This window comes from Lissotriton helveticus, chromosome 7 (genome assembly GCF_964261635.1).
Source record: "Lissotriton helveticus chromosome 7, aLisHel1.1, whole genome shotgun sequence".
In the NCBI taxonomy this organism is placed as follows: Eukaryota; Metazoa; Chordata; class Amphibia; order Caudata; family Salamandridae; genus Lissotriton; species Lissotriton helveticus.
In genome coordinates this window covers 1089532377-1089557637 of record NC_136068.1, presented here as the reverse complement: position 1 = coordinate 1089557637, position 25261 = coordinate 1089532377, and the positions used below count along the sequence as shown (strand labels likewise).

Here is a 25261-nt window from a genome sequence, read left to right as displayed (position 1 = left end):
TTGGGTCAGACCGGCATTTGGAAACTCCGAGTCAGTCGAAGCTGAATCGTACAGCTCTACGGACCGCGTTTCCGACCGACGTATTACGATGTTGGATTCAGACAGCCTTTCCGACTCGAACCAGCAGACATGAAAAGGCTGTCAGAAACTGAATTTGGGGACATCTAGTAGGCCTCCCTTCATCCTGAGGCCTCAAGTTGGGGGCCATGGGGGTACCCAAGGCACCCCCCTGTAGAACCATGCACAGTGTGGCATGCACCATAGGGTGCCCACCACAGGGTAAAAGGTTTTCCGAAACCACCCCTTTTTCAATGGGAGCCTGTGTTGTCAGTCGGAACACAGCCCCCCCGTTGAAGTCAACGGGAGACTTTCCGCATGGTGTTCGGAAGCATCATAATCGGTCGGTCGGAACCGAATCTGACAGGGAATTGGGAGGTTTAGTTTGCGACCGACATCGTAATCAGGCCCATAGTATTGTTCTTAAAAATATCTCAATACAAATAGTTAATGCAGATCAGCATTCTAGGGTGCCTGTTTGACAAAGGAAATAAAACTAATAACAGTTATAACATCAAGAGGACATTATAAGCATGACTAAACAAAATATGTTTTAGCAATGCTTCAATTAAGCCTATTTTGGGTATTTTTTTTACTATAGGAAGATAAAACAACAAATACTAAAAATAGGAGCCAATTAGTCCATTACTTCCATTTATTTATTTTTAAGTTTTATATAGTGCTAGCTAGACCCATAGATTTAAGTGTGTTTAAAACATGACTTCGAAAGGATACACTTGCTTTTTTAAGCCATTTAAACAACAGAAGGACTTTTTGGATCTTGTTCAAGTCTTCTATTACCAAAATTGACAGGGCGGATGTGTATACGCTTCCAAATGTATGTTGTTTGGAATTTTGCTTTACTTTAGGTAGGAGCAGCAGTGAACCCAATTAACGGACACCCTGGTGGTGGTACTTGTGCTTCTAAAGACAGGATTTCTTGTTGATTCTCTACTCCTCAGTGACGTTTCACAGAAGAGGATGAGCAAGCTGTCTGATTAATGTACGGAGTGGCCAGTTTTACATGTTGCAAAATTATTGGACACAGGTGCATTTTTAAAATTAAATGTGCTGGCTCTACTGTGTGCGGCATGCAAGACATTGCTTCATCAAGTATTCTTATAGTAACATAGCGTCTAACTTTTCTGATAGACAAGTGATGTGTTTCTATCACCCATCTCAACAGTATTGATTTTAATAACCTCAGTACGATCAACAGCAGAGTTAGACCTGTTAGTACTTAGTCCTTTGACCTCTGTGTTAGTCATGTGTATAGCAGATGCATTAACCAACGAAACTATCCCCCACTTTGATTTATCTTCTTTTCTTTAATTTTCACATAAGGAAACTGTCTTATTTTATTAGATTCATTTTTAGGTGTAGGCTGGAGAAACCTTTAGGTATCTTGTCAACCTCATGTAATTAAGAAATCCCCAAATCATCATAATAGATGCATATATAAGAATAAAGGGGTTGCGGTTCATCCTCCTCATCCATTGGTCTCTTTGTATGTCATTCGCATTGTGCTTCCACCCACAACATGAGAGAGAGTCATGCCAGCGAGTCAGACAATCTACACTTTTGGCTTTATTCCAGTTTGAGTGATGATATCTTGCCTGATTACAGGTGTACATTTTCTATAAATCATTGTGCTTTAATGCCAGGGCTGGTGGACCAGCGTTTTACTTTTCCATTTTCTCATTTGCCAGGTTATCTTCTATTCCTTAATATTTTCTTTATTTCTTCTTACATTTCCTACTAATTTTATATGCAGTGTGCCACATGAGGTGTGGCCACTGCTTCAAACAGTGTAGCCATCTATAAATGCTTTTGTGCATGTTTTATCATTGTTTTACTGTTCCATAATGGCCACCATGTTCAGAAGCAGTGTCTGCCTTCTTGCAAAAATTCAACAATCCAATACTATTCTCTATTCACAACACCGAATGCTGTTACCAGCTCCCTTCTGCAATTTCTTTCTTACCTATTTTTAATTACAAGTATGTGCCCACCACTTTTATTCGTGTAGTTTGTGCTGCATGTGGTTGGAAAAATTATAACTTGCTAAGAGTAGACTTGTTGGCTTTTTCAATGCTGGATGCAGTTTAAATGTTGTCAAGGAAACAGTAGAAGGCTACGTTTGTTTACCCAGCATGCTTTTTTTCTCCAGGGGCTCCTATCCGAAGAGGAAGTGGCTCATTTGGAGCAGGCATCTGCTGTGGCCACGGAGGTCACCAGCTCCATGATAAAGCTTAGACTGGAGGTGGAGGAGAAGAAGCGCGTGACAAACCTTCTTCAGACTGCTCTGGTACATTGCTTCATCCAGTGCTTTAAGTGGGATAAGAAAGGAAGAGTTGCCCAAATTAACACACAGTAATGTTATTTTTTGACGTGTAATTAAAAAGTGTGACTAGGATTTCAAAATGGCTCAATGTCACCAAGACACAAGTGTACCAGGCTTCGGATTTCCCGTCGTAAAATCCTTATTTTCAGTTCATTTGTTTCATTTGAATGAAACCAAGATTATATTGCGCCAAATTTGCCTATTTGTTGAATGAGAGCCCAAGACCTGGAAGGTCTAATAATCCAAAGTGTGGGCAATTAAAGAAACCTGTGGTCTATGTAGCTGTCCATGTGGATGTGTATCCTATGTCTTTGTTTTGATACGTGCCTATTTAACTACAAGCTTCTTATTCAGATCTCATCAGAAAGGACAGCTTAACCACAATCAATGCCACACAAGCCAGCCAACCAACTATCGCCACCAGAGATAAAATAGTGACATCCATGTTAAATGACTGGTGTTCCTCCTTGCTGCAGGCATCCAACCTTTTTAATGTTATAGTGAATGTCCTCCTCTCTTGGCATTAAAATGCTGGTGTTACATGAACTACCCATTGAACTTTATTGGACTTGAAGGATAATTTGAAGCATCACCTCAGTGGAATACTTGTTGCATCACAACAATTAGTGTGATGTAAAAAAATGTCTGTGTCCTGGTGAGGTGGGCCCATGGCGCAAGGCGGTGCATGTGTTCGTGTTTTAATTTGACTCCAGCTTAGTGATTTCCGAAGAAAGGTTTGTACGAGAACACACTTATCCAAAGTAATCATTTGAAGGCTAGTGGCATTGTGCGGAAGAGTGAAATCCTTCTAAAGGGGGGACTTGGGAAGCTTTGTATTGTCACAATATGAATTCTTTTATTGTCTTGCATAGTTCACACTGTAAACTGTATTACTTCAAGGTGCTCTTCAATTTGAGTGGATTAAGAAAGTGAGGAACAGGAAAATGGTTGTGTGCCTAGGAAAACACATTGATCAAGTTGCGTAAGCCAGTTTCAAAATCTTCAGACCACTCCCCTATCCAAGGATTATCTCTCAACCAAAAGCACTTTACATTTATTGCATAAGTTAGAGTGATGCTACTTTGTATTTGTAAATGTCTCCTCATTGATAAGTTTTAAAAAACATAACACCAAAAATTCAGATTTCAATATCTTTCGAAGAAGGGGCCACTTTAAAGTACCAAATTTTGACAACAGATTTTCTCAGATTTTTTTTCTTCTTTTTTTCCCCCAGGTAATTTCTTAAAAATTACTCAGAAGAGTAAAAAATAATGTCTAAGGAAAAATGTACAGATATATCTGCATTTTTAAAAAATTATTGCACCTAAAAATTGAGGAACCTATTCATAAACCGCATTTTGTAGTACTTAAGAAGTATTACAATGCTACTTATAAAGAACTTCAAAATGCTATTCTTAAACCCACGTGTGTAAATCTCTGCATCCACCTCTTCTAACTTTCCTATGAGGAGAACCTCACACAGGTACATTTACTACTTGGGGCCCGATTTCGATCTCGCTCGGAAGGAGCTCCTGACGGCATCCGTCAGGAACGACTCCGTCTCGTGCGCGTGATTTCAGGACGACTCCTAGCGCTTTGCGAGTGAGCACGTACCTGTCCGGACAACTCCAACTACAACGTGCATCGCGCAATGGGTCCGGTTCCCGAGCGACCAAGTACGATGCGCACGTCGAGCAGCGGGATCGACTCGGACCCTCCGACTCAAAAAAGCTCCGGGAAGTGGACTGTGGGGGTCCGTAGCGGACCCCACTTCACCTGGGGCTCTACGACTCGATCACTGGAGGGTCCCCCTACACATGCATGCATGGTGCGGGTAGGACCGAGGCGTCCCCGCGACAGGGGGCGCCCTTGTCCGAGACGTGAGTTTTTTGTCTATTGGAGCCATTGTACGCAACATACACCAGGTTCCCATAGACATCAATGGGGCTCCAAGTGACCCCAAGAGCACGAGTCGGTCATAAAGCTCTACCGGCTCGAGTCGGTCGGAAAGTTTTCCCAGCGAGATCGGAATCAGGCCCCAAGTAGTAAATGTTGGAACCAGTGAGTGGCTGAATAAGGGGCATACTTCCTACTAAATGAGAGGAGTTTATTGAGACGATTAGGGAGGGACGGGCACCCACCCACAAAAGAGTTAGCTCATTCTTATTTACAAAGTGGGTTTCTAAAGTCACTGCATGGACCCAAAAATGTAGTAAATAACTCCAGTTCAGAGCTGAAGCTTTGCACCACACATGGCCAACCACTGGTACTGCAGCATTGCAACACTCGTTCATAGAAAATAAATAATGGAGGTAGGGACTTAAAATATAAGCCCATAGGACATAATGTTAAATTAAATGTAATTATTTAATATTTAAAAATAAATACTAAAATAATGTAATGTTTTAAAAAATAGCTAAAAGAAAAACCATCATCAACATAAGCTTTATTCGACAGTACGTGTCATAAAAGCTATATACATGAAACAATAGTATCACAATAAAAACTTTGAGTTACAATTAGATGGATAAAATGACTGCATCAAGATGTATTATAATGCAACAAAGACTTGGTAATAAGAACATACATAAAATGATATCAGTTGATAACAAAAACTTAAAATACCTTAAAAAGATCCCAACATATTTAATTTCCACAGATGACCTATTTCTACATTCTGTTATTTTGGTTATTTGCAGGCAATAATTTAGATCTCATTGACCACATCCATCTTAAAAACCTTGCCATTGGTGCTGCATAGCTAAGGGATAGGTCACTACAAAGAATTCTCATGGCTACACTGGACTACTTATTTAATTATAAGGTATTTAAACAACCTTTTTTTTAATTGAAAGATTAATCTTTCGTTAATAATTATTAAATTACTTTTAATTCTATACATCTTGTTTAATAATTAATGCATGATAAAACAACTTTTTACTTTAGGTTGTACTTTTTTATTTAAAACTTCAGAAAAATATTTTTTTTTTTATTTAGTATATTTTATAATGGATTTAATTTAAAATGGAGTTAAAGGGACATTAGAATATTTCCTGGACAGTTCTTCTCTTTTAAAAGCATGGCAGGGCTGGAGCAACTCAGTCATATGCTAGGGAAAAACTATATGTATATTGTACATTTTCGTGTTTTTTAAGTAGTAATATCTGTAAAACTTTCAGTAAAAAACAATTTAAAAATAAAATGTAGACTGGATTGGAGTAATATGGAGTCATTTATATGAGCTGGAAGTTCACACACGTCTATGTACCTCCAGATTCTAAAGTTTGAAGGAGTTTATATTTGACTTTTATTTCTGCTTGGAGTGTTGATGGGTTTGCAGACCTTTTCTGTTGAACATTAACTGAATGTGTTGATTAGGAGTACTTTTTTATTTTACTGATTGTTTTAGTTACAAAGATGACAGAATTCTGCACACTGAGACTATATAGGAGTTGTTTCTTCTTTTAAGGGCTAAGGTATGCCTGTAGGCTTTCTTACAGCACAGTATAATAAGTAATACTGAATTAAGTTCAGCTGAGTCAATTGAGGTTCTCATTTTCAAGTGGGACGGGACAACCAATTATGTTCATGACCAGCAACAAATTGGTCAGAGCCATATAACTGATCTCAGCCTGAGCTGCTGTTCTATTTTCTTCAACAGGTACAACAGCGGGAACTGACAGTTCGTCATGTCAAAGAGGCAGAGAAGGAGCTCAACCACCAGCTGAAGCTGCAGAAGGAGCAATATGAGGCAACTATTCAGCGACACCTGTCCTTTATTGACCAGGTAAAACACCCAATAGCATGACCACAAAATCTAACAACTGTTCAGTGTGAAACCCCTTTTCCATTGGCTTGTAGAATTTATTGGCTGTATACAGCTCCAGCATGTGATGTCCCATCAGCCGACATCTGACCAATGAAGGTTCAACCATACAAGGGTATTACTTAGGGATGCCTTTGCTCTTTCACTGGCCAGGTGAGGTTCATTCCAGTAACATTTGACCCTTACAGACCTGGTAAACTGTAGCCATACTAGGAGACAATGTACTGAACATGCCCTTCTTTGAGCACCAGTAGTTAGTGTTCTAACAAAAATGTAACCTTGAATGACTCCATAAAATCAACACTTGAGAGTACAGTCCAGAAACACCAAGGTGTTTTAAAATAGGAAGGTTTTCATTTATTTAGCAAACTGTAGAAGGTCTGTAGTTTGTCATATTTGTGTCAGAATAGTGCTATGTGAGTAAAGTGACAACGTGCACCTCCTGTGATGGCATGATTGTTCCTTTGGGTTTGAGATGGTTAGAGTTACCTTCTTTGGGGTTGGATAAGTCCTTGAGTCTTCCCACAGTACAGATTATTTGGGGCTCACCTTTCCTCTAGGACTTGTGGACAATTTTCTACTGGTGGAGATGAACCACTGTTCAGTAGTTACACCAGTGTTGTCCACACATGAGATTTGTCCCTGATCTCTTCACTATTGAATTCCATTCTCTCCTTTTATATGGAGAAAAAGGTCCCATTTCTAAGGACCAGATTAACATATCTATGCTTGTCTGAAACCTACTGTTCGTGTGACAAATGGACATGAAGACCATGAACCTCGGATGTTAACTTACTGTTCATGTGGCAAATGGACTAAAAACGATTCCAATATCTACAAGTGCATTAAGGAATCTTGGCGTATGCTTGGATGAAAAACGAACCTATGGTAAAAATACCAAGTTTTAGCTCATGTTGCGTTGCATTTTTCTTCTGCTACTTCAATAACCTCACAGTATTAAACTTATCAGCACCTTGGTGCTGTCAAGATTCAACTACTGTAACATTGTTTATGCCAAAACCTCAAAGACAGAAGGTTCACAGGCTTGCAGAATCACGCAGCCAGACTCTTTCTAGGTAAATAAAATATCTTTTCATATTGTGGCAGCCTTGGAAAGCCCCCATGATCTTCTGGTGCTGAAGAGAATAACATTCAAACTTTGCAGCATGAATCTATTCTGGATTCACATGCCGTGCATTCTGGTGGTTGGGTCTGTATTTCTCCAATATATCTGTTTTCTATTTTTGTTTTTGTTGTTGTTTGGCGTCGACAGATTCACCATTTGATGTCCGACCCTGCCTCTGACATCATACACCCTCCCCGGAAGCTCCCCCCTGTAGTCTCCATTTTCAGGTTCTTTTTTTCTGCCATTGGGTCTGGATGCTTTGCTGAGGGCTCACCAAATCATGAAAAAAGGGAAGTTTGGAATAGGTTTGTCAAAGAAATTTGGAAGATTATTGAATAGAGGTACTGAGGAAGATTCCTATTGTTAAAGGGATTTTTCAGCATCGTTTAGAGATTGCTTGTACATGGGCTCCCTGTTTCTGCGTGATGGAGAAGACTCCTTTTTAATTCTGCCCGAAAAACCAACATAAATTTGTGCGGAAAGACCAACATCATGTGTATAACCTCTTTCTTCCACTCAACCATCAAAGCGATGACTGTGAAGCCTGTACGGGGTTCGAGTAGAAGACATTGAAAGCAAGAGAGAAGCATAGACAGGCGCACCATGTATGCAGGGACAGAGGCTGACACCCGCCTTAAGAGACCTGGGTCTGTTGAGCAATGACGACCAAAACATTGCAGAAGGGGCTGAGTTAGAAGCTTCAGACACCGACCTGTGACTCGCTTGGGTCGAAAGGGAACCCCTCAAGACCAAAGACAAGAGACCACAGGTAACACATAAAAATGTTTGTCTTGAAAACCGGACTCAAATTTATAAAAGGGAGTCTTGATGTCAAAAAACTTGCAGAGCAATGGCAAACCTACAGACAAAGAACCCCTCGGATCCCTCAACAGGGACACTGCGTGAGGCAACCCTTCGTCGAAAGACGTTAGAAATGAAGGCATTTTGATATCAAAAAAGAGATTTTGGGAGGAGCCGAAAAGCTCAATATCCGACACATCTTTCAAACAATCCTCATTGTCGAAAAGAAAATTGATGGGACTCTCAACCCTGTGGAATGCTTGCTGGAAATCGAGATGAAAAAGCTGCGTCTTGAGGCGGAGATGGCAGCTTTAATCCAGAAAAAGGAAGATTTTGATGGCTCCCTTAAGGAATTTCAATTCTCTAAGGAGCTCCGACGGCAAAAGAACATGGTGAAAAGGAGGTTGAGGAAATGGACCCTCTTGTGACACCAGAGCTTGAGGAAGAGGAGGAGGAATCCTTCTATGAGGAGGATGAGCAAGAAGGCTTGGGAGTGTTTCAGAGGTCAGGGGACTGAATATGCCGACACACAGTTGCATGAACTCAAAACAGATTTGCCTGAAGAAGGGGTTGATTGAGACTGGGATGTGCAGCCAAATCAACAAAAAGGCTGTTGACAATGTATGGGTTTCAGCCTGAAGAGTAGAAGACACCATCATGTTTCCTCCAAGAGACTTTTTAATTCCGAAACAGAAAAGGAACCAATTTCTCCCAATGCTACCAAATGTTCTGGATCAGGGGAGCGACTTTAAAGAAGTCTGCTACGTGCAGAGCTGTGACACCGAGGGCTGAGAAGCAGTATACGCAATCATCAAAAGACCCTCCATACATAAGAGGGAACTGTGCTGGCAGACTTGATAATTACTTCCATGGCAAGGAAGAGAGCCAATATTCTATCAACTCCTGGGCCACCCCCAGACTAGAAGAGTAAGAAGATGAATCTGATGGGCATAACATTTGAGAGGAAGGCAGCCAATCAATGGCGTATAGCAATCTCCAATGTCCTTTTTAACAGGTATGCGTACCAACACTGGGAGGACATAGCAGAGCTCATGAGGCATCTACCAGATCGATATAAGCAAAGGGCAGCCGCCCTAGCTGAAGAAGGAAAGAATATTGTGAACACATGCCTCATCAGCGATAGATGCAGCAGACATCACAAGTTGCCAAATGATTGTGGGAACATTAAGGTGCCACTCTTGGCTACGAATCTCCGTTTTTAAAACCGAGGTGCAGGCAAACATTATAAATAGACCCTTCTGTGGTGAACAGCTATTTGAAGGAACAGTAGATGGAACACTGCAACAGCTCAAGAAAAATAAGGAAACAATAAAATGCAAGGAAGCATTGCAATTTAGAGAAAACTTGAGGGGAGGTTCTTTGTCATCATGCAAACCTACAGGAAGAAGTAGTTTCCCAAGCAGCACAACTCATCAGGGCTTTCAAAGTAGCAACCAATCAACATCCCCCTTACAACAATGGCAATATCAGCACCAAGGGAGCCGGTCCTTTTGGGGAGCATCACATGGGAGGGTACAGCTTCACATTGGAGGTACAACCCTTTCAAACAAGTGGCTTGGCCAGCAGAGACAACCTCTCACACACAGCACCAGTGGGAGGCAGAATATCCCCAGCTCCGGCGGCAGGTTAGCCCAGCACCATGTGACTATGGGCAATAGCTCGCTTAATCTTCCCGACGGCCCCCAGCGCCTAGAGACCCTTACGGGTGATTGTGCGCTTTACAAATGTGGACTTTACTTTACTTTAATATAAGACTTCCTTTAGGAGTGGAGGAAGAGAACGTCAGACAATTGAATACGTAAAGTTTGAATATTGAATAGAACTGGCCATGATACCACCAGCAAAGGGGCCAAAGGAAAGGTTTATTCATACAAGGAAACGTCATGTCTTCTCAGTCAAGTAGAGGTAATAGGGAAGGTGCCCAGAGAAGAGATCAAGAAAGGAAATTACTCAACTTATTTTCTAATACCAAAGATAAATGGATCTCTGCACCCTTTTTACACCTTAGATTCATAAACAAGTTTATGAAGACAAAAAGATTCAATATGACAACTTTTACAGGAGGTCATACCGCAGTTGCAATATAGGGATTACATGCAACTATGGATCTAAAAGATGGTTACTTACACATCCAAATGAATCAAAGCCACAAGTAATACTTGTGAGACTCAGTATCAGTTCAAGGTGCTGGCCTTCGGGATAAAATCAGCTTCAAGAATGTTTACAAAGTGTCTAGTAGCAGTAGCAGCACACTTGAGAATATGGGATACATGTTTATCCCTATCTGGACGATTGGTTAGTAAGAGCAAACTCCCTCACCAAATGCAAAACACATACACAAAAGGTGATGAGAACTCTCTTCAAGCAGGAATTTTTCGATAAATATAGAAAAACCATCACCAAATATAGAAAAACCATCACCGAATCCAGAACAAGAAAAACTTCCTAGGAGCAAGAATCAATTCTATACTAGGGAAAGTATATCCCAGTGAAAAGAGAATAGTGTCACTACTTCAAAAAACTTACCTTTACCAGAAGGGGCAATTTCTGACAGTGATGACTGTAGGGAAAATGTTGAGGATGATGGCCTCATGCATCCCTTTGATTCCGTATGCCAGATTACATACAAGAACAATTCAGGAATGGCTTCAGAATCAATGGTCACAAGCGGCAGGAAGTTGGGAAGATCTAGTGGTTGTCAAGCAGAAACTACTGGAGCAAATGGCTTGGTGGAATGATTACATATAACAGAAAGAAGGAAATTTGCACAACCAACTCGAACAGTAACCATAACAGATGCCTCACGTATGGGCTGCGGAGCTCACATCGGCTCGCGCAAGGTCCGAGGGGCTTGGAAGGAACTAGAGGCAGTCCAGCATATCAACGCCTAGAAACTAAAGACAGTGGGCCAGATGTAGGTCGCCCAATACTGGTCGGTAATGGCAGAAATTACCGAATTTCGGCTGTTACCGACCGGTATTTGGCTTTTGAGATGTAGGTGGCATGATTCCTGGATTAGGTATTTTACCGAATGGGTAATTTAAGGAATCAGTAAATTACTGAATTCTTAACATACCGATTCGGTAAATTACTGAATCCGTAATGTTGGGAGCACTCAAGTTAGTGCATTCCTGAGTTAAGGATTCGTTAAATATCGAAAACCTTGGTAAAAGCAATTATTTTGCTTTTGCAACAGTGCGATGTAGCAGACATACATGCCCTTAGGGCATGTATGTGTGCCACATGTGGACCCATGCATTATTCAGGGGTGCAACAGGGTGTCCATGTGAAACCCTGCCACCCTTGAAAATGTTCCCCCTATTACCGATTCGGTATTTACCGAATCGATAATACTGAATTGAATGAATGGGAATTACCGAATCGGTAAATACCGATTCTTAATTACGGAATCCTACCGATTCGGTAAAATTTACCGAAGAATTATCTACATCCCATTTACCTATTCTTAAATAACGAATCGGTAAAATTCGGTATTTGAGAATAGGTAAATTGAGAATACCTACATATGGCCCAGTGTCCCTAGCCTTAAAAGCCTTTCAGGAAGAGCTGTTGGTAAGAACAAACTGACAATACCACTACAATGTTCTATATTTAAAAAAACAGGGAGGGGTTCAATCCTTGGCCCTATCAAAGGTTGTCCACGTCCTATTGAAGGAGAACGGATTTAGTAATGGGCACTCAACTCTAGAACATTTGTTCAGTAACTTAGAAATATTCCAAATCTATTGGGTTGGCACAGCAGTGGGTTTGAGGCAGTTTCACTGTCTAAACTAGTCTTTACCACATTGCAGAATAAGCTTGTCAAATCATTTAGTTGCTTCTAAGTAGAAATCTGTTCCACATATTGGAATCCTTGAAAGCACGTATCAATTGCCCTTTGTCTGCATTAATTTATGTAATGATGGAGCCACGGAGTTAATCTTTGAAAGTCAAGTTTGCAGTTTGTTGAGCAAAAATACCTCCGGTGTTTTCTAAAGATAGCAAGTTAAGGGTTTAAAATAATAATCTTGAATCATGACAACTTAATTTGGTAAGAATTTGGAAAGATGGAGCTTTTGTCAAGACTTGAAAGTTTGACATTTTAGCATGTGTATCCCTCAGGCTAATAGAACTCGTAGAGTGACAGATTTACGCAGGACCTTTTTATTCTTTCTGTGTGGTAAAACCTGTTTTTCCTGACTTGGGGTGCTACAACCAGCAGCAAAAATACTTCCTTGAAATATTAGTTTTTTATGCTGTTGTCTGTTATAGAGACACAATTTTTTTCACTGGTTTCATCTAGGATTAACTACCTGGGAGTGTTTGTTAACAAACCCCGAAAACCCTGACAAGAACCTTGGGATCCTCTTTCATTAAATTCTGTTTTTAGTATTATGTCAATCTAAAGAATTAAGGCCAAGCAAATTATTGTATACACACACACACACACATTTCCCTCTTGCAGAAGAAGATGGGTGAGATTTTTGTGAATCTGCAACAAATGTCAAGCTCCCAACTGGTGCTAGAGAAAAGTAACTTTTTTTTAACATATGTCTGTTGTAGATTGGCAAGTTGTGCCTTGAATAGCAAGTAAAAGAACAGCGTGAGAGCAAGGAAAGCAGGGGGTACGTCCTTATCCCTAAACTAATTAGATCAACAACAAAGAGGATGGACCCGATATCGGAATCCAGATACAAGGGTGACTCAATGCCATGCACAGGAATGGAGAAGAAAAGCAGTAGGTTGTGAAGAAGAACCCTCACCCACCAACCTAGTTGGTGGCATGCTTCATCATTGGGTTCCCAGCCGGGCTGCCATATGCTGTGCTACGACGCCCGAGTTTCAGCGGAGCAGGGTTTTTTCTTTTTGTTGGTGAAATGGGTGATTTTAGTGCAGTTTAACAGTACCTCTAGGATCCTCAATCGCTACTTTTATTCCTGAGGTCCTGTAGCACAGTTAAAAGGAGAAAGTGGATATTGCGAAGATAAAGATAGTCTTCATTATCCCCATAGAATGGTCGACATGTTTAAGCCTCAACAGAGATACTGAGGCTTTCTTTAGGACCAAGACAAGTGAAGTGCGTCAAGAATTTGGTGACCACGTGAAATTATCCGCACACTAGGTACTAATCTGTATTTGTGGCTGACGACCACCACCAGACATTCCTGATACTAATGACATTTCCCGAGCTGCAGCTGCTAGTGATATAACTGTACATGGGTCTTGTAAATGGCCCATTCATTTCCATACTTTTCTGTGGTCAGCAGGGTGGTTTCTTTCTAAAACAACAAAGGTAGGTGCTCACTGCTCAAATGAATTAAACCTTTGTCCTAAGACAACAGAACATTCTGTAGGGCCCTCACGATCATGTTTATAATCTTCCTTGACTAGGAGTGGAATGCAGTAGTATGCTAAATGTTTGTAAAGTGGCTTAGTTGACTCATGGACCCATTTACACACCAACTAAAGAACAATGGTGTGAATCCCAGCAGCTTATTCAGCCACTTATCCTTCCAAAATTGTGGGTAGATTTTAGTGACCCTTCAGTCAGCAGGAAGGGTGGTATATGCTTCAGTGTGCACTTTTACTAAAACTTCCACCAGATCAGACAGTCATTCGGGGTATATGGAAGGAACAATGGCGCCTTAAAGCTGCCTTTGCTCTCTGATTTCACAGCTCACCAAGCACTAAGGCTCTTGCCATAATTATGGGCAGATAAACTGAAATAACCAACACAATTCCGCTCAGTTAATTTTCATAAATACAAATAACTGCAAGTAAAGCATGAACATTAAAGATATGTACGCAAAGCTGAACATTTACTCGCCACTTGTGTGCTGGGCTCTATTGGATTACTATTTGGGTTGGTGACTATCCACGTCAAGTAATAAGTACAACCCTTGTCAGGGTGAAAGCTCCAAATCACTAAATGAATGTGCGTGCAACCCAATGGCAATAATAAAACTGCGCAGACAGGCTTAGCTTAGGGCAATGTGTAAAGTATGTTTGAAGGACCAAAACAGTAATAAAGTCTGTTGGAAATGGCCCTCTCTTAACAGTCACCCAAAATATTTTCCCTTCTTCCTCCTATTTTTCTGATCACCTTTATGCTGTCTTTAGGACTCTGAGCACTTTACCACTGCTAATAAGTGCTAAAGTGCATGTGCTCTCTCCTTTAAACATGGAAACAGTGGCTAATACCCAGCTGACCTATTTAATTAACTTGTAAGTTCTTTGTACAGTGCACTAGATCTGCCCTGGGTCTGTAAATTAAATGCTTCTACAGGGGCTGAAACACTGATTATGCCACCCACATAAATAGCCTTTCAAATCTGTCTCAGGTCTTCCATTGCATGGCCTATGTGGGCAGTTTACTATCACGTTGACTTGGCATTTAAAACTACTTGCTAAGCCTAAAACTCCTCTTTTATTTTACATAAGTCACCCCTAAAGTAGGCCGTAGATAGCCCTTATGGCAGTGTGCTGGGTCAGTAAAAGGTAGGACATGTACTGTTAAGGTCTGCATGACGTAGTAGTGACAAACACCCCAATTTGTTTTTCACTACTGTGAAGCCTACTTTTGTCATAGGTTAACATTGGGAATTCCTTAATACACGTTTATGCTGTAATTCCTGATAGGAAAGGAGTGGCTACATCATGTTTGAAATCTTTGGGATGGTAATTATAAATTCTCTTTGTTGGTAAAGTTGGATTTAACCTTACTATTTTAGAAATGCCACTTTTAGAAAGTGGGTATTTCTCTGCTGTGTGCCTTGAAGACTGTCTCCAATACACATCCGGGGTAGGTGACACACTTTGTACATTCCCTCTAGATAGCCACAAACACAGGACCGGTGGGTGTGTCAGAGAATTCATCTGCATTCTGACAGCTCTTTCTGGGCAGAGAGAGAGAGGACGGGAGAGCTGACGCTTCAACTTGAATAGGCCGCATCGTATTTCCCACACAATGAGCTGATTACCCTCCACTGATAGTCAGGAGCCAGGGCTGGTAAGAAAGGGAGACCTGTGCACTTCAAGGGCCTGCTTTAAAGTTATCACCCACTTCAAAGGCACAACTGGGTATAAGTAATGGGCGTCTGACCCTACCAAGATAGTACCCTACTGGACCTGTAAAGAACTCTGCCAGTAGTAAAGACTGCTATGCTACAAGGATTGCCACTCTGTTTAACTGGTGCTCTGAAAGAACTGTTTTCTGCATTGCTGTGCTGCCCTGCTGCCTGCTGATCTCTTCCTTGCTGAGGAACTGGTCTCATCTCACTTGAACCCAGAGTGACTCCAAGGGCTTACTGGCTTGCCCCCTGTTATGAAGTCTCAGGGCCATCAATTCTCCCTTCAACCCTGCAACAGGACCTGGACTCTGCCATCTGTGAGTCCTCCCTTGCCAAGTGGTTCCAATCCAGTCCTGGGCCATTGAAAGGTGAGTTCTGCTGTACAGAACAATCAAAATCATTGCAGTGACGACTTTGCACAGTTCAAAACTGATGCATTGCCCTTCGATGCCGATGCAGGAACTTATTGACACTGCTTCGACTGCGAGCTCGACAACGACGGACTGCATGGCGCAATGACGACGCATTGCCTGCACCATAATGACAAAGCCTCCATCGCCTGCGCTGATAGGAACCCATGCATCGAGTCTTTGACATCGAAACTTCTTCCATCCAAAGTACTTTTTCAGTGGGTCCGGTGTGAGTTCTGTAGCCGGCTTGCCCTCCATTGTGGTAGGCCTCAACTTTGCATTTACCAAGCACTATTTGTTTCTAAGCAGTACATTTTGATTTTATCTTTAAAAATTCTTAACTCTGTTTCTACTTATTGGAATTTTGTCGTTTTGGTCTTGTTTTGCTCATAACGCTATATTCTATTTTTCCAACCCTGTCTGGAGTCTTTTTGCGGTGCTTTAATTTTGTTACTGTGTATGTGTGTGCGCATGTGTTGCACAAATACTTTACTCATTACCTCTTTCGATAAGCCTGACTACTCTGTGCCAAGCTACTAGAGGGTGAGCACATGCTATCTTTTGGTATGTATTTAGCTTACCCTGACTAGGATTGTGGTTCTTACTTGGACAAGGTGTATACCTCTGCCAACTAAAAACCCAATGTTCGAAGCATGTGTGCTGTATATACACAGGTTTTGCATACTCCTGCCATCTAGTGTTGGGTCCAGATGTTTTCAAGTTGCTTTTCTTCAAAGAAGCCTTTTCCAGTCGCAAGGGAAGGTGACTGCTCCTTTTGGTGATGGTGGTCATGGGCATCGACTCCATTGTTAGATTGTTTTCTTTCTGCCATCTGATTCCGACTTGGTTTGCTGCGCTCTTGTTCGAAACCTCTCTTCGGGATTGTCTCGGTGCGCAACATACTGTACCCTCGTCGGTATTGTTTCATACATGTTTCATCATTCTCCACATGTCAAAAAATAGGCAAACACTCAGTCTTTGGTATACAAGACATCGTTGGTGGCCTTCGGGCCTAGCCGCATCTGTCGACTTACACTCCATTTCATATTATCCAGTCTTCTGCTGATGGAACGGACGCTGTTTCAATCTTGTCCTTGGTACCACTTCAAGTACGCGTGCACCAACCTGCATAAAGTATGCAACTTTTGCCTCTCACCTGAGCACAAGGAAGAGGATTGTGACAATGGTCGATCGTTCCGGTCGAAAAAGACTTTCCGGGACCATCGGGCTAGATGAAGGGACACAGAGGCAGAATATGGAACACACCACGGATATCTTTGGAAAAGATACCAAGCACGAGGAAATGGAGGTGTCGGCAGCAGAAGAGGAGGAGGCCTTCTCTATCCAGGAACCATATTCCAAACTTGAAATCGAGCTAGAGTCCAAAGACATTCCAGCGGGATAGGGTGCCATGTGTAACAAAGCCCCTTTGCCCCAAAAGATTCCTTCCACCAAACATAAGGCTTCTGGACACCACTGCCCGCTGGCCATGGTCGGCACCGAAACATTGCTTCCAACGCCCCGCTCTCGGCACTGAAACACAGTCAAGCCTTGCGGTTCGGAACCGAGTGGAGAAAAATTCCCTTCAACACTGAAATCTTTGACTCCAAAGGAGAAAAAGGATAAATCCAGCTCGGCTCTGAAAACTTTGGCATCGAAACCAAAAGATGCACATCATAAGCCTCTGGAACCAATCCTAGAGGTTATGCAAGAAAATCTGGATCCTAAGCAGAAAAAGATATACAATAATCCAGGCACTGGACACATATTAGCTAAACATGTTAAACCTTCTGAAAGGAACATTGCTTCAGAGGATTTAAGTTACAAAATCCATCTAAAGAAGAAGGACATAGCTACAAGCCTATTAGCCCTGTTCATCAGGCCCAGTTTCTTGAGGGGCCACATTTATGCCTGGTTAGTGGTTGGGAATGACTTTTGGTCATGCCGTTACCAATGGGGAAAGGTTCTGAGGCGAACTCGACACACTTTGGGCATTTTCAAAGATCTTGAAAGTCTTCTGTCACACTAAACCTGGGCTCTGAGGGCTGGGGATGTGTACTGGGAGTGTACTCTGGCAATCCTAGTGCCCTTGCAGATCTAACATTAAAATCCAATTTGAGCAGGACAGCAAACTCAGAGACACAAGTCTGGTAGGACAGAGGTTGAGTCCCCCAGAAACCTGGTGAATCCACCTACCACAAAGTAAGTGGATCTACCTTGTGGATGAACCAGGCGGTGGATCCACAAGAACTGTATAGGTATATGTCAGCCCAGCAGACTTCTCAAGAAGGTTTTGACACTCAAGCAGGAGTGGACACTGTAGTATCAAAAAGAATGTCCACAACCTGCATATTTTCTCATGTTTATAGGAGTCATCCCTGCCAATTCAAGTCAGCCTATTGTTTGCTCAGGAGAGGCATTTCATAACTTTTAACACCTATTCCGGACTACTTGCTGTCTGGTAAAAACTAGAGAGTGAATGCAAATTAGCCGCCAGGAAATTCAGGCCGACAAATGGTATTTTTCTTAAAGTTACTTTTCTTTAATCTTTATTAAAACCCTAACTTTATCATTGAATAGGATTTTATTAACTTTTAAAAATAATGGTTTATTTATTTTTCTAGCTGTTCCTATACCAGGGATATAGTATTTGTATTTTACTCTGTGCTCTGGTTTTCTACACTGGACAGCTAGACATACCACAGTGAAAATAGCTTTGGGTTCCAGTCACAATAAGAATATGTTAACATTACATTTCTATATGCCCTACTTTTAAATACCTTGCACCCTGCCTTGTGGCCTACAAGGCCTGCATAGGAGTTGTTTAGTTAATTATATTTTTTTGACCTGACAGCCTACAATGGTAGACCTGAAGTCATGTTTGGACTGCCAGTGTAGTAGATAGCACACTAGGTGCTGCAGTCCACTTGCTGTATTTAATAGGCCCTGGGTACACTTGGTAACATATATACTAGGGGCTTATAGGCAAGGATATACCAGTTAAGAGTATGCCAATTCAGCCATGTTAAAAGGGGGAGCACTGACACTTTAGTAATGGTTAGTAGGGGAGAGTGCACAACCTATCTGATAGAGACACCGATTCTTTACCTTAGAATATTCCTCGTGGTGTCATATTGGATCTGGAAAATCTTGAGCAGTACCCCTGTGTGCCAGTAGGTCTTCGAACAATGAAGGTCTTCGTAGGCCTTCATTGTGGATGATAGGCATCATCCACAATGAATAGGACATGCGAGAGGCCTATAAAGGTGCTACTCCAGTGCGCTTACATGAGTGTTCTTATTTCTGCACCAACAGCACAGATCTCAAAGAGCTACCCCTGCCACTTTTTTACAAATTTTTTGACATTTCGTCACCCATCTGTGAACATTCTGCTCCCGGTGTGCTGGGGATGTCCCCTAAAACTCTGTAGAGTTTCAACCCTGTGGGGCCTCTCACACAAAGATGTCTGTGACTGACCCGCATCTGGTCTGTTTCTGGTGCCTGGGGCCAGACCACGACTCTAGGAACTGTCCCAACTGCCGTACCATGAATTTGAAAGCAGTTTGGGAGAAGGAGACTAAGCTCTTGACGGCTCGACATTGGAAGTCTCTATGCCACTCTAGGTTGCAGTTGCATGAAAAATTCTAATCCCACTCTTGGAGTCATTCCCATAGGTCATTGTTGCAGTCAAATTTGTTGTCTGCTAAGTCCCACAAACACAACAATACACAATTGCTCTTCGATGTCACTGTGCAGGTCCAAGTCCTCACACGAGGAGCTGGAGCAACGTCACAAATGGAGGCCCTGGTCCTGCACTCCAACCGCGGAGCCTGAGCCTGCTCCACGTCTCTCTGAATTTCCTGAAGCAGGAGCTATTCCTGCCCAACTCAAGGTGTTTTATGAAGACATGTACCTCATATTTGGGGGTGCAGACCCCTCTATGTTGCATTTGGCATCCATGGGTCTGGGAGGCACACCGACTGTACTTTCAGCACAGGGACTGGCGAAAGAACATAGTACAGAGTATGTGAGTCTCAAAGGGCAAACATATTTTTATCTGCAGCTGGTTTCTTCCAAGATTACATTTTCAGCTGAGTAGCTGATCTAAACAGTAAGGTGATTGAATTTGCAGCGGATTTGTATGCCCACCCGAAATGGATGCATGCATACATTTGAAAATATGAATGTACAATGAGCTCCCAGCAGCAACATAACCGCCAGTCTTCAGTTAAGTTTGCACTCTTTGGAAAAAAAAATTGAAGCTTTAAAGCCACTCTTAAGTGCTGGCTACGGGTTCACACTCCGTGAAATCAGAGAACTAATGATCAACATTGATGAAACTGTATTGATCCATAATAATGAAATGAAGATTTTTCTGGTGGGAATGTGCAATGACAGAATTCGTTTTTGTGAGTCTAACAATAAGAATGAGCCACTTATGGTGTTCTCAGCTGATGTGACTCCTGAAGTTCTAGCTGCCAAAATAAGATCACAGAATGCAGGAACCATTTTAAGAAACGTCCTGAAAGATTTAGATTTAAATTTTGTGATGACACCAGAGCTCCGCAAATCATGGCAGCCAAGAAGAATGCCTGATGTTGTCTTAACATTTTTTACATCATTGTTTAATATAAGCAAAGCAAAACTGCTGCAAATTAAAGTTCTTGAGTTCGGAAAAGAAGCTGAACACTTTGATGATGGCATTGAAGAAATAAGGGATGAAGTGGAAGACAATACCAAGAACGGACAGGTTTATGCCATGCAAATATACTGTCTTTTCCAAATCATGTTTTATGAATTACATCATGACAAAAAGAAAACTCCAGTACACATGATGACTCCCCACGCAATCTGTGACAAGTGCAAAAGTAGAGAGGTAATGACTTCAATGAATAGGATTGGTGTATCAACAAGTTATAATGACATAGTACAGAGCAGGAACTTCTTAGAAGTTTGTGCTGTAAAATCTTGTGATTCTGACAGCACACCACTTCCAAGTCACTTTACCAAGAAAGGATTTACAATTGCTGCTTCTAATAATTTAGATTTTGAAGACTGCTCTTCTTTATCTAGAACATCCTGCACACGTGATACTGCCATGATCCTTTTTCAAGATTGTACCATTGAAGTCGCATGAGGAAAACAAGCTGTTCCAGCTGTAGACCTAAACAAACGAAGCTGCAAACTTATAACCCAACTGCCTATCCAACGTCGCAAAACCACTACAAGCCATCAACACGTCTCAGTCTTCAAAGTGGCTGAGGGCATGTACTTTCTTCTACCTGATGCTATGGTTTGTAAGCTAGTTTAACAAAATTTATCATAGCACTTATTCGGTGTGGGATGAAGGATCAAGAAAATCCAGTTCCTCCGTTGGCTGGAATTTATGCTCTAATCTCCCAGAATACCGTCCCACTAAAAAAGGTTGGAGTTTTACCCTTAATACCATCTCCAGTCACAAAAAAAGCAACAGTATGCACAGTTCTTCTAAAGAAAACAATTCCAAAATGTGTATGCTCAGCTTGATGTCCAGCCTATCCTGCCAATTTTCTGCGATGAAGATGTTTTCCGTATTGTAGTTGACATTTTTATGAGCAATCCAGTAGAGTTTGATGATCTTTATCCAATGACGGGCATTTGCCACATGACAAAAGTTCTGTTGCAATGTGCAGGAAGATATCTCAGTGGATGTGGCATAGGCAATGCACTTATTGAGGCTGAAATCTTTAGAACTAAAACTGTTCAGTCAGTATTGAGCGGAACTCATTATGTTTGTTCGTTAAAAGGTATGCTCATCATATCTGAGGCTATAGAAACATTGTGTTGGAATGCTTTCTGGAATAACAATGATAAATTAGATTTTGCATATCTTCTCTCAGAAGTGAACAAGTCACAGAGTGCACTTCATTCAAAAGACATAATACATAGCCAGGCAATGTTCTATACACTCCGATCAAAATCTGAGAACAAAGTTTGTAGCATTTGTCAAAGAATTTGAAGAAAAATCAGAACTGCAAGTACTGGAGAAAGGTTTTACACATGATGGCTGTAGTGAAGAACTTGGTACATGCTGATCGGGAAGGTGATTGGGAGCTGCATGTGAAGACTATGGAATCACTGATTACTGTGTTTCGTGAATTTGATTGCATAAACTACCTGTGATATGGGTCCTGGTATTTGGAAAGAGTGAAGAAGTTCGAGGTGGAAAAACCATACCTCTACAGAAAATTCATCCAAAGACATTTTGTGGTGAAAGGCAGAGAGGGAAGGTTCAATGCTGTGACTCCAGATATGAAACTGGAACAGACGATCCAGAGATCAAAGTAAAGCTTCAAGGGAATTGGCCAGACACGTAAAAGTGAATATGTTGCTTAATGGCAGCTAGTTTATCATGAAGTCCTTTCTGTTTGCAATGTTTTCATAGAGATGATGAATCTAAAATGAATGGCCCATTGTGAAGCTGTTGATCACCACAAACTTGTGGGAAAGTTTGGCAAACATTTTAATAAACATGTTGACAGTCTTCTTCATTTCATGCAGCATCAAGGAACCCCTTTTGAAATGACTAAGCTTGTGGGACTGCACAACTTCGTGACCAAATATTATGTGGATAATGATATAAAGACACTTCTACTAGATGTCCTGGAACATGGATCGAAACTAGATGCAGAACTAAAGCAGGAGAGATTTGTATTGAAAGAGAAAAAGCTATTTCACATAATCACTTAAGCTAAACTTGCATGCTTCAATTTCCATAGTAAGAGCTTTGTTCAACCAGCCATTACAAAACAGGCTACAAAAACACAACTTTTGCAAAAGAAAGGGATGAATTTATCAAGGACATTATGTTGCATTTTCTTCCAACAAACACACTCTTTGATGCATATGCTGCAACCAAACTAGTGAAGCACAAACCCGTACAAGAGCTTGCAAAAACCTTTCACCTGAAAAATGTTCAATTAAAAAAGTTGCCCTCATTGAAAAAGGCTGTTGTTGTGGACTATATGTCAAAATTGCAAATGGCCAAATGGCCAAGATTTAATCCATGCAAAACTTCGGAGAGGTCGTTCAGGCTGTTCTACAGATATCAAAGACCTGCACATTGTTTTTGATGGTTACCGTGAACTGTCTGTCAAAGAATGTGAGAGAATCAGACTAATGTCTACAAGTAGAATAATTGATTGAAGCTCATGGAAGGAGCACCAATAATGAAGTCCACTCTGTTTAGTAAAGTCTTTTCAATATCTTTTATTCTTCTTTAGTAAAACAGATGACAGGACAACAGCCAACGTGTTTCGTTCCTTTCAAAGGAACTTCATCAGGGCTAAAACATATTATAGGCGTAAGGATCCGAATTATCGGATTTTGCATGTCCGAATGTATATACAATACAAGGTCCCACAATAGAGGTGAAGTAATAGACTCCAGTCAAAGTAATCACATAGAGATGTATACTGAAATTGAAAACTTAAAGAATTGTACAATATAAGCGTGCAAGGGCAAATATGTTTTTTAAGCCTTTCAGCAGTGCTGTTGTAATTTGCTGTGGCGTCCTCAGAGGAAGGAAAGTGGAAAGCGCGCCCTTTGAAAAGACTTTACCTAACAGAGTGCAACTTCATTCTTGGTGCTCCCTCCATGATCTTCAATCTATTTGTCTGGATTCCAGTGAAAACTAATTGCGGTGGGTCTCGAAGGTGGATTGCACAGGACCCTCACTAATTGTAATATTGTGATTGAGGTGCTGAACCCGTGGTCAGCGGCAGTTGCGAGACATTTTGTTTAAGTGGAACAATTGACCTTGCCTGCATCACAGATTCAACACTATTTTTTTTTATGGAGTTATATCAGCGGGCCAGGATTCATTACTCTGATTTGGGGCATGCAGATATTCTCTACTGAGGGCTTATGCTATAAAATTGTATGCACATGTTCAGCAATTAACGATCTGACCAAGTACAGCATCTGGTTAACAAAAGCGTATCATGCTTATAGTTTTAATGGGGACATCATTGCCTGGGTGTCATATCTACACTTTCAGGGATCACAATTGTAGCATTTAGTTCTAAGAGTCACATGCTTTTCTGATTGTATTCTGCATATAGTAGAGGTAGCTCATGGTGCACAATCGTTTGCCTGTGTCTCAGGCATCTAGAATAGAGCTACCGATATGATGTTGGGGCAGGGAAACACTGGCTTTCTTGCAAGGGGTCTGTCACCACCAACAGGGGGCAATGGTGTGACCGTTTTGTTTTGAATACAAAAATCTATGAGCTCTCACTCACAGAATAACAAGAGAGTGCCTATGGGTACAAATGCCTAAGGGCCTTCATGTACAGTTCAAGTTCAAGAATTTGTATAGCGCACTACTCACCCAGAGGGTCTCAAGGCGCTTGAGGGAAGGGGGTGCTTTATTTATCGAATATCCATGTTTATAGTTGCTTTCTGAAGGAGAAGTGGTTCTGTGTAAGGCGGAGGTGGGTGGGGAGAGAATTCCAGGTTTTGGCCGCTAAGTAGGAGAAGGATCTTCCCCCCCATGGTGGATCTATGGATGCGCGGAATTGCGGCGAGGGCTTGATTGGACGATCGTAGTTGGCGGGGGGGGGGTGTAGAAGGACATTCGTGTGTTGAGGCATTCTGGTCCTAGGTCGTAGAGGGCTTTGTGTGCGTGGGTGAGGAGACTGAACGTTATTCTCTTGTTGACGGGGAGCCAATGGAGGTCTTTCAGGTGGCCGGAAATGTGAGCTTGTCGAGGGATGTCCAATATGAGTCTGGCTGAGGCGTTTTGGATGCGTTGGAGTTTTTTCTGCAGTTTGGCTGTGGTTCCGGCGTAAAGGGTGTTTCCGTAGTCTAGTCGGCTTGTGACCAGTGCGTGAGTGACCGTCTTTCTTGTTTCGGTGGGGATCCATCGGAAGATTTTTTTGAGCATGCGATGTTGAAGCAAGATGATGAGACTGCGTTGGCTTGTTTGGTCATCGAGAGGGAGGAGTCCAGGATGGAGCCCAGGTTACGTGCGTGATCCGTAGGTATGGGTGCGGTTCCCAGGGCCGGTGGCCACCATGAGTCGTCCCAGGCAGAGGGGGATGACCCTAAGATGAGGACTTCCGTTTTGTCCGAGTTTAGTTTTAAACGGCTGTTCTTCATCCACTCGGCTACTTCTTTCATTCCTTCGTGTAAGTTGGTTTTGGCGGTGTTATGGTCTTTGGTGAGGGTGAGGATCAGCTGGGTGTCGTCTGCGTAGGAGATGATGTTGAGGTTGTGTTGGCGCGCGATGGATGCGAGGGGGCTCATGTATACGTTGAAGAGGGTGGGGCTGAGTGATGATCCTTGTGGTACGCCGCAGATAACTTCGGTGGGCTCTGATCTAAAAGGGGGAAGGCGGACTCTTTGCGTTCTTCCGGCGAGGAACGAGATGATCCAGTCCAATGCTTTTCCTTGTATTCCGACGTTGCTGAGGCGTTGTATGAGGGTGCTATGACAGACTGTGTCGAAGGCTGCGGAGAGGTCTAGTAGGATGAGGGCAGCTGTTTCCCCGTTGTCCAGTAGGGTTCGAATGTTGTCTGTCGCTGCGATGAGGGCGGTTTCGGTGCTGTGTTTGGCTCGGAATCC

General features: G+C 41.9%; 1 protein-coding gene across 2 annotated transcripts in view; it reads left to right on the top strand.

Annotated features, from left to right (window-relative positions):
- The window catches only part of CEP131 (centrosomal protein 131), a 441974-nt gene that overhangs the window by 204259 nt on the left and 212454 nt on the right, over positions 1-25261 (top strand). For both annotated transcript variants that reach the window (XM_078654173.1, XM_078654174.1), the window contains 2 exons: positions 2228-2365; positions 6063-6188. In XM_078654173.1, the coding sequence (XP_078510299.1) occupies positions 2228-2365; positions 6063-6188 (264 nt within the window). The remainder of the gene's footprint in view (positions 1-2227; positions 2366-6062; positions 6189-25261) is intronic.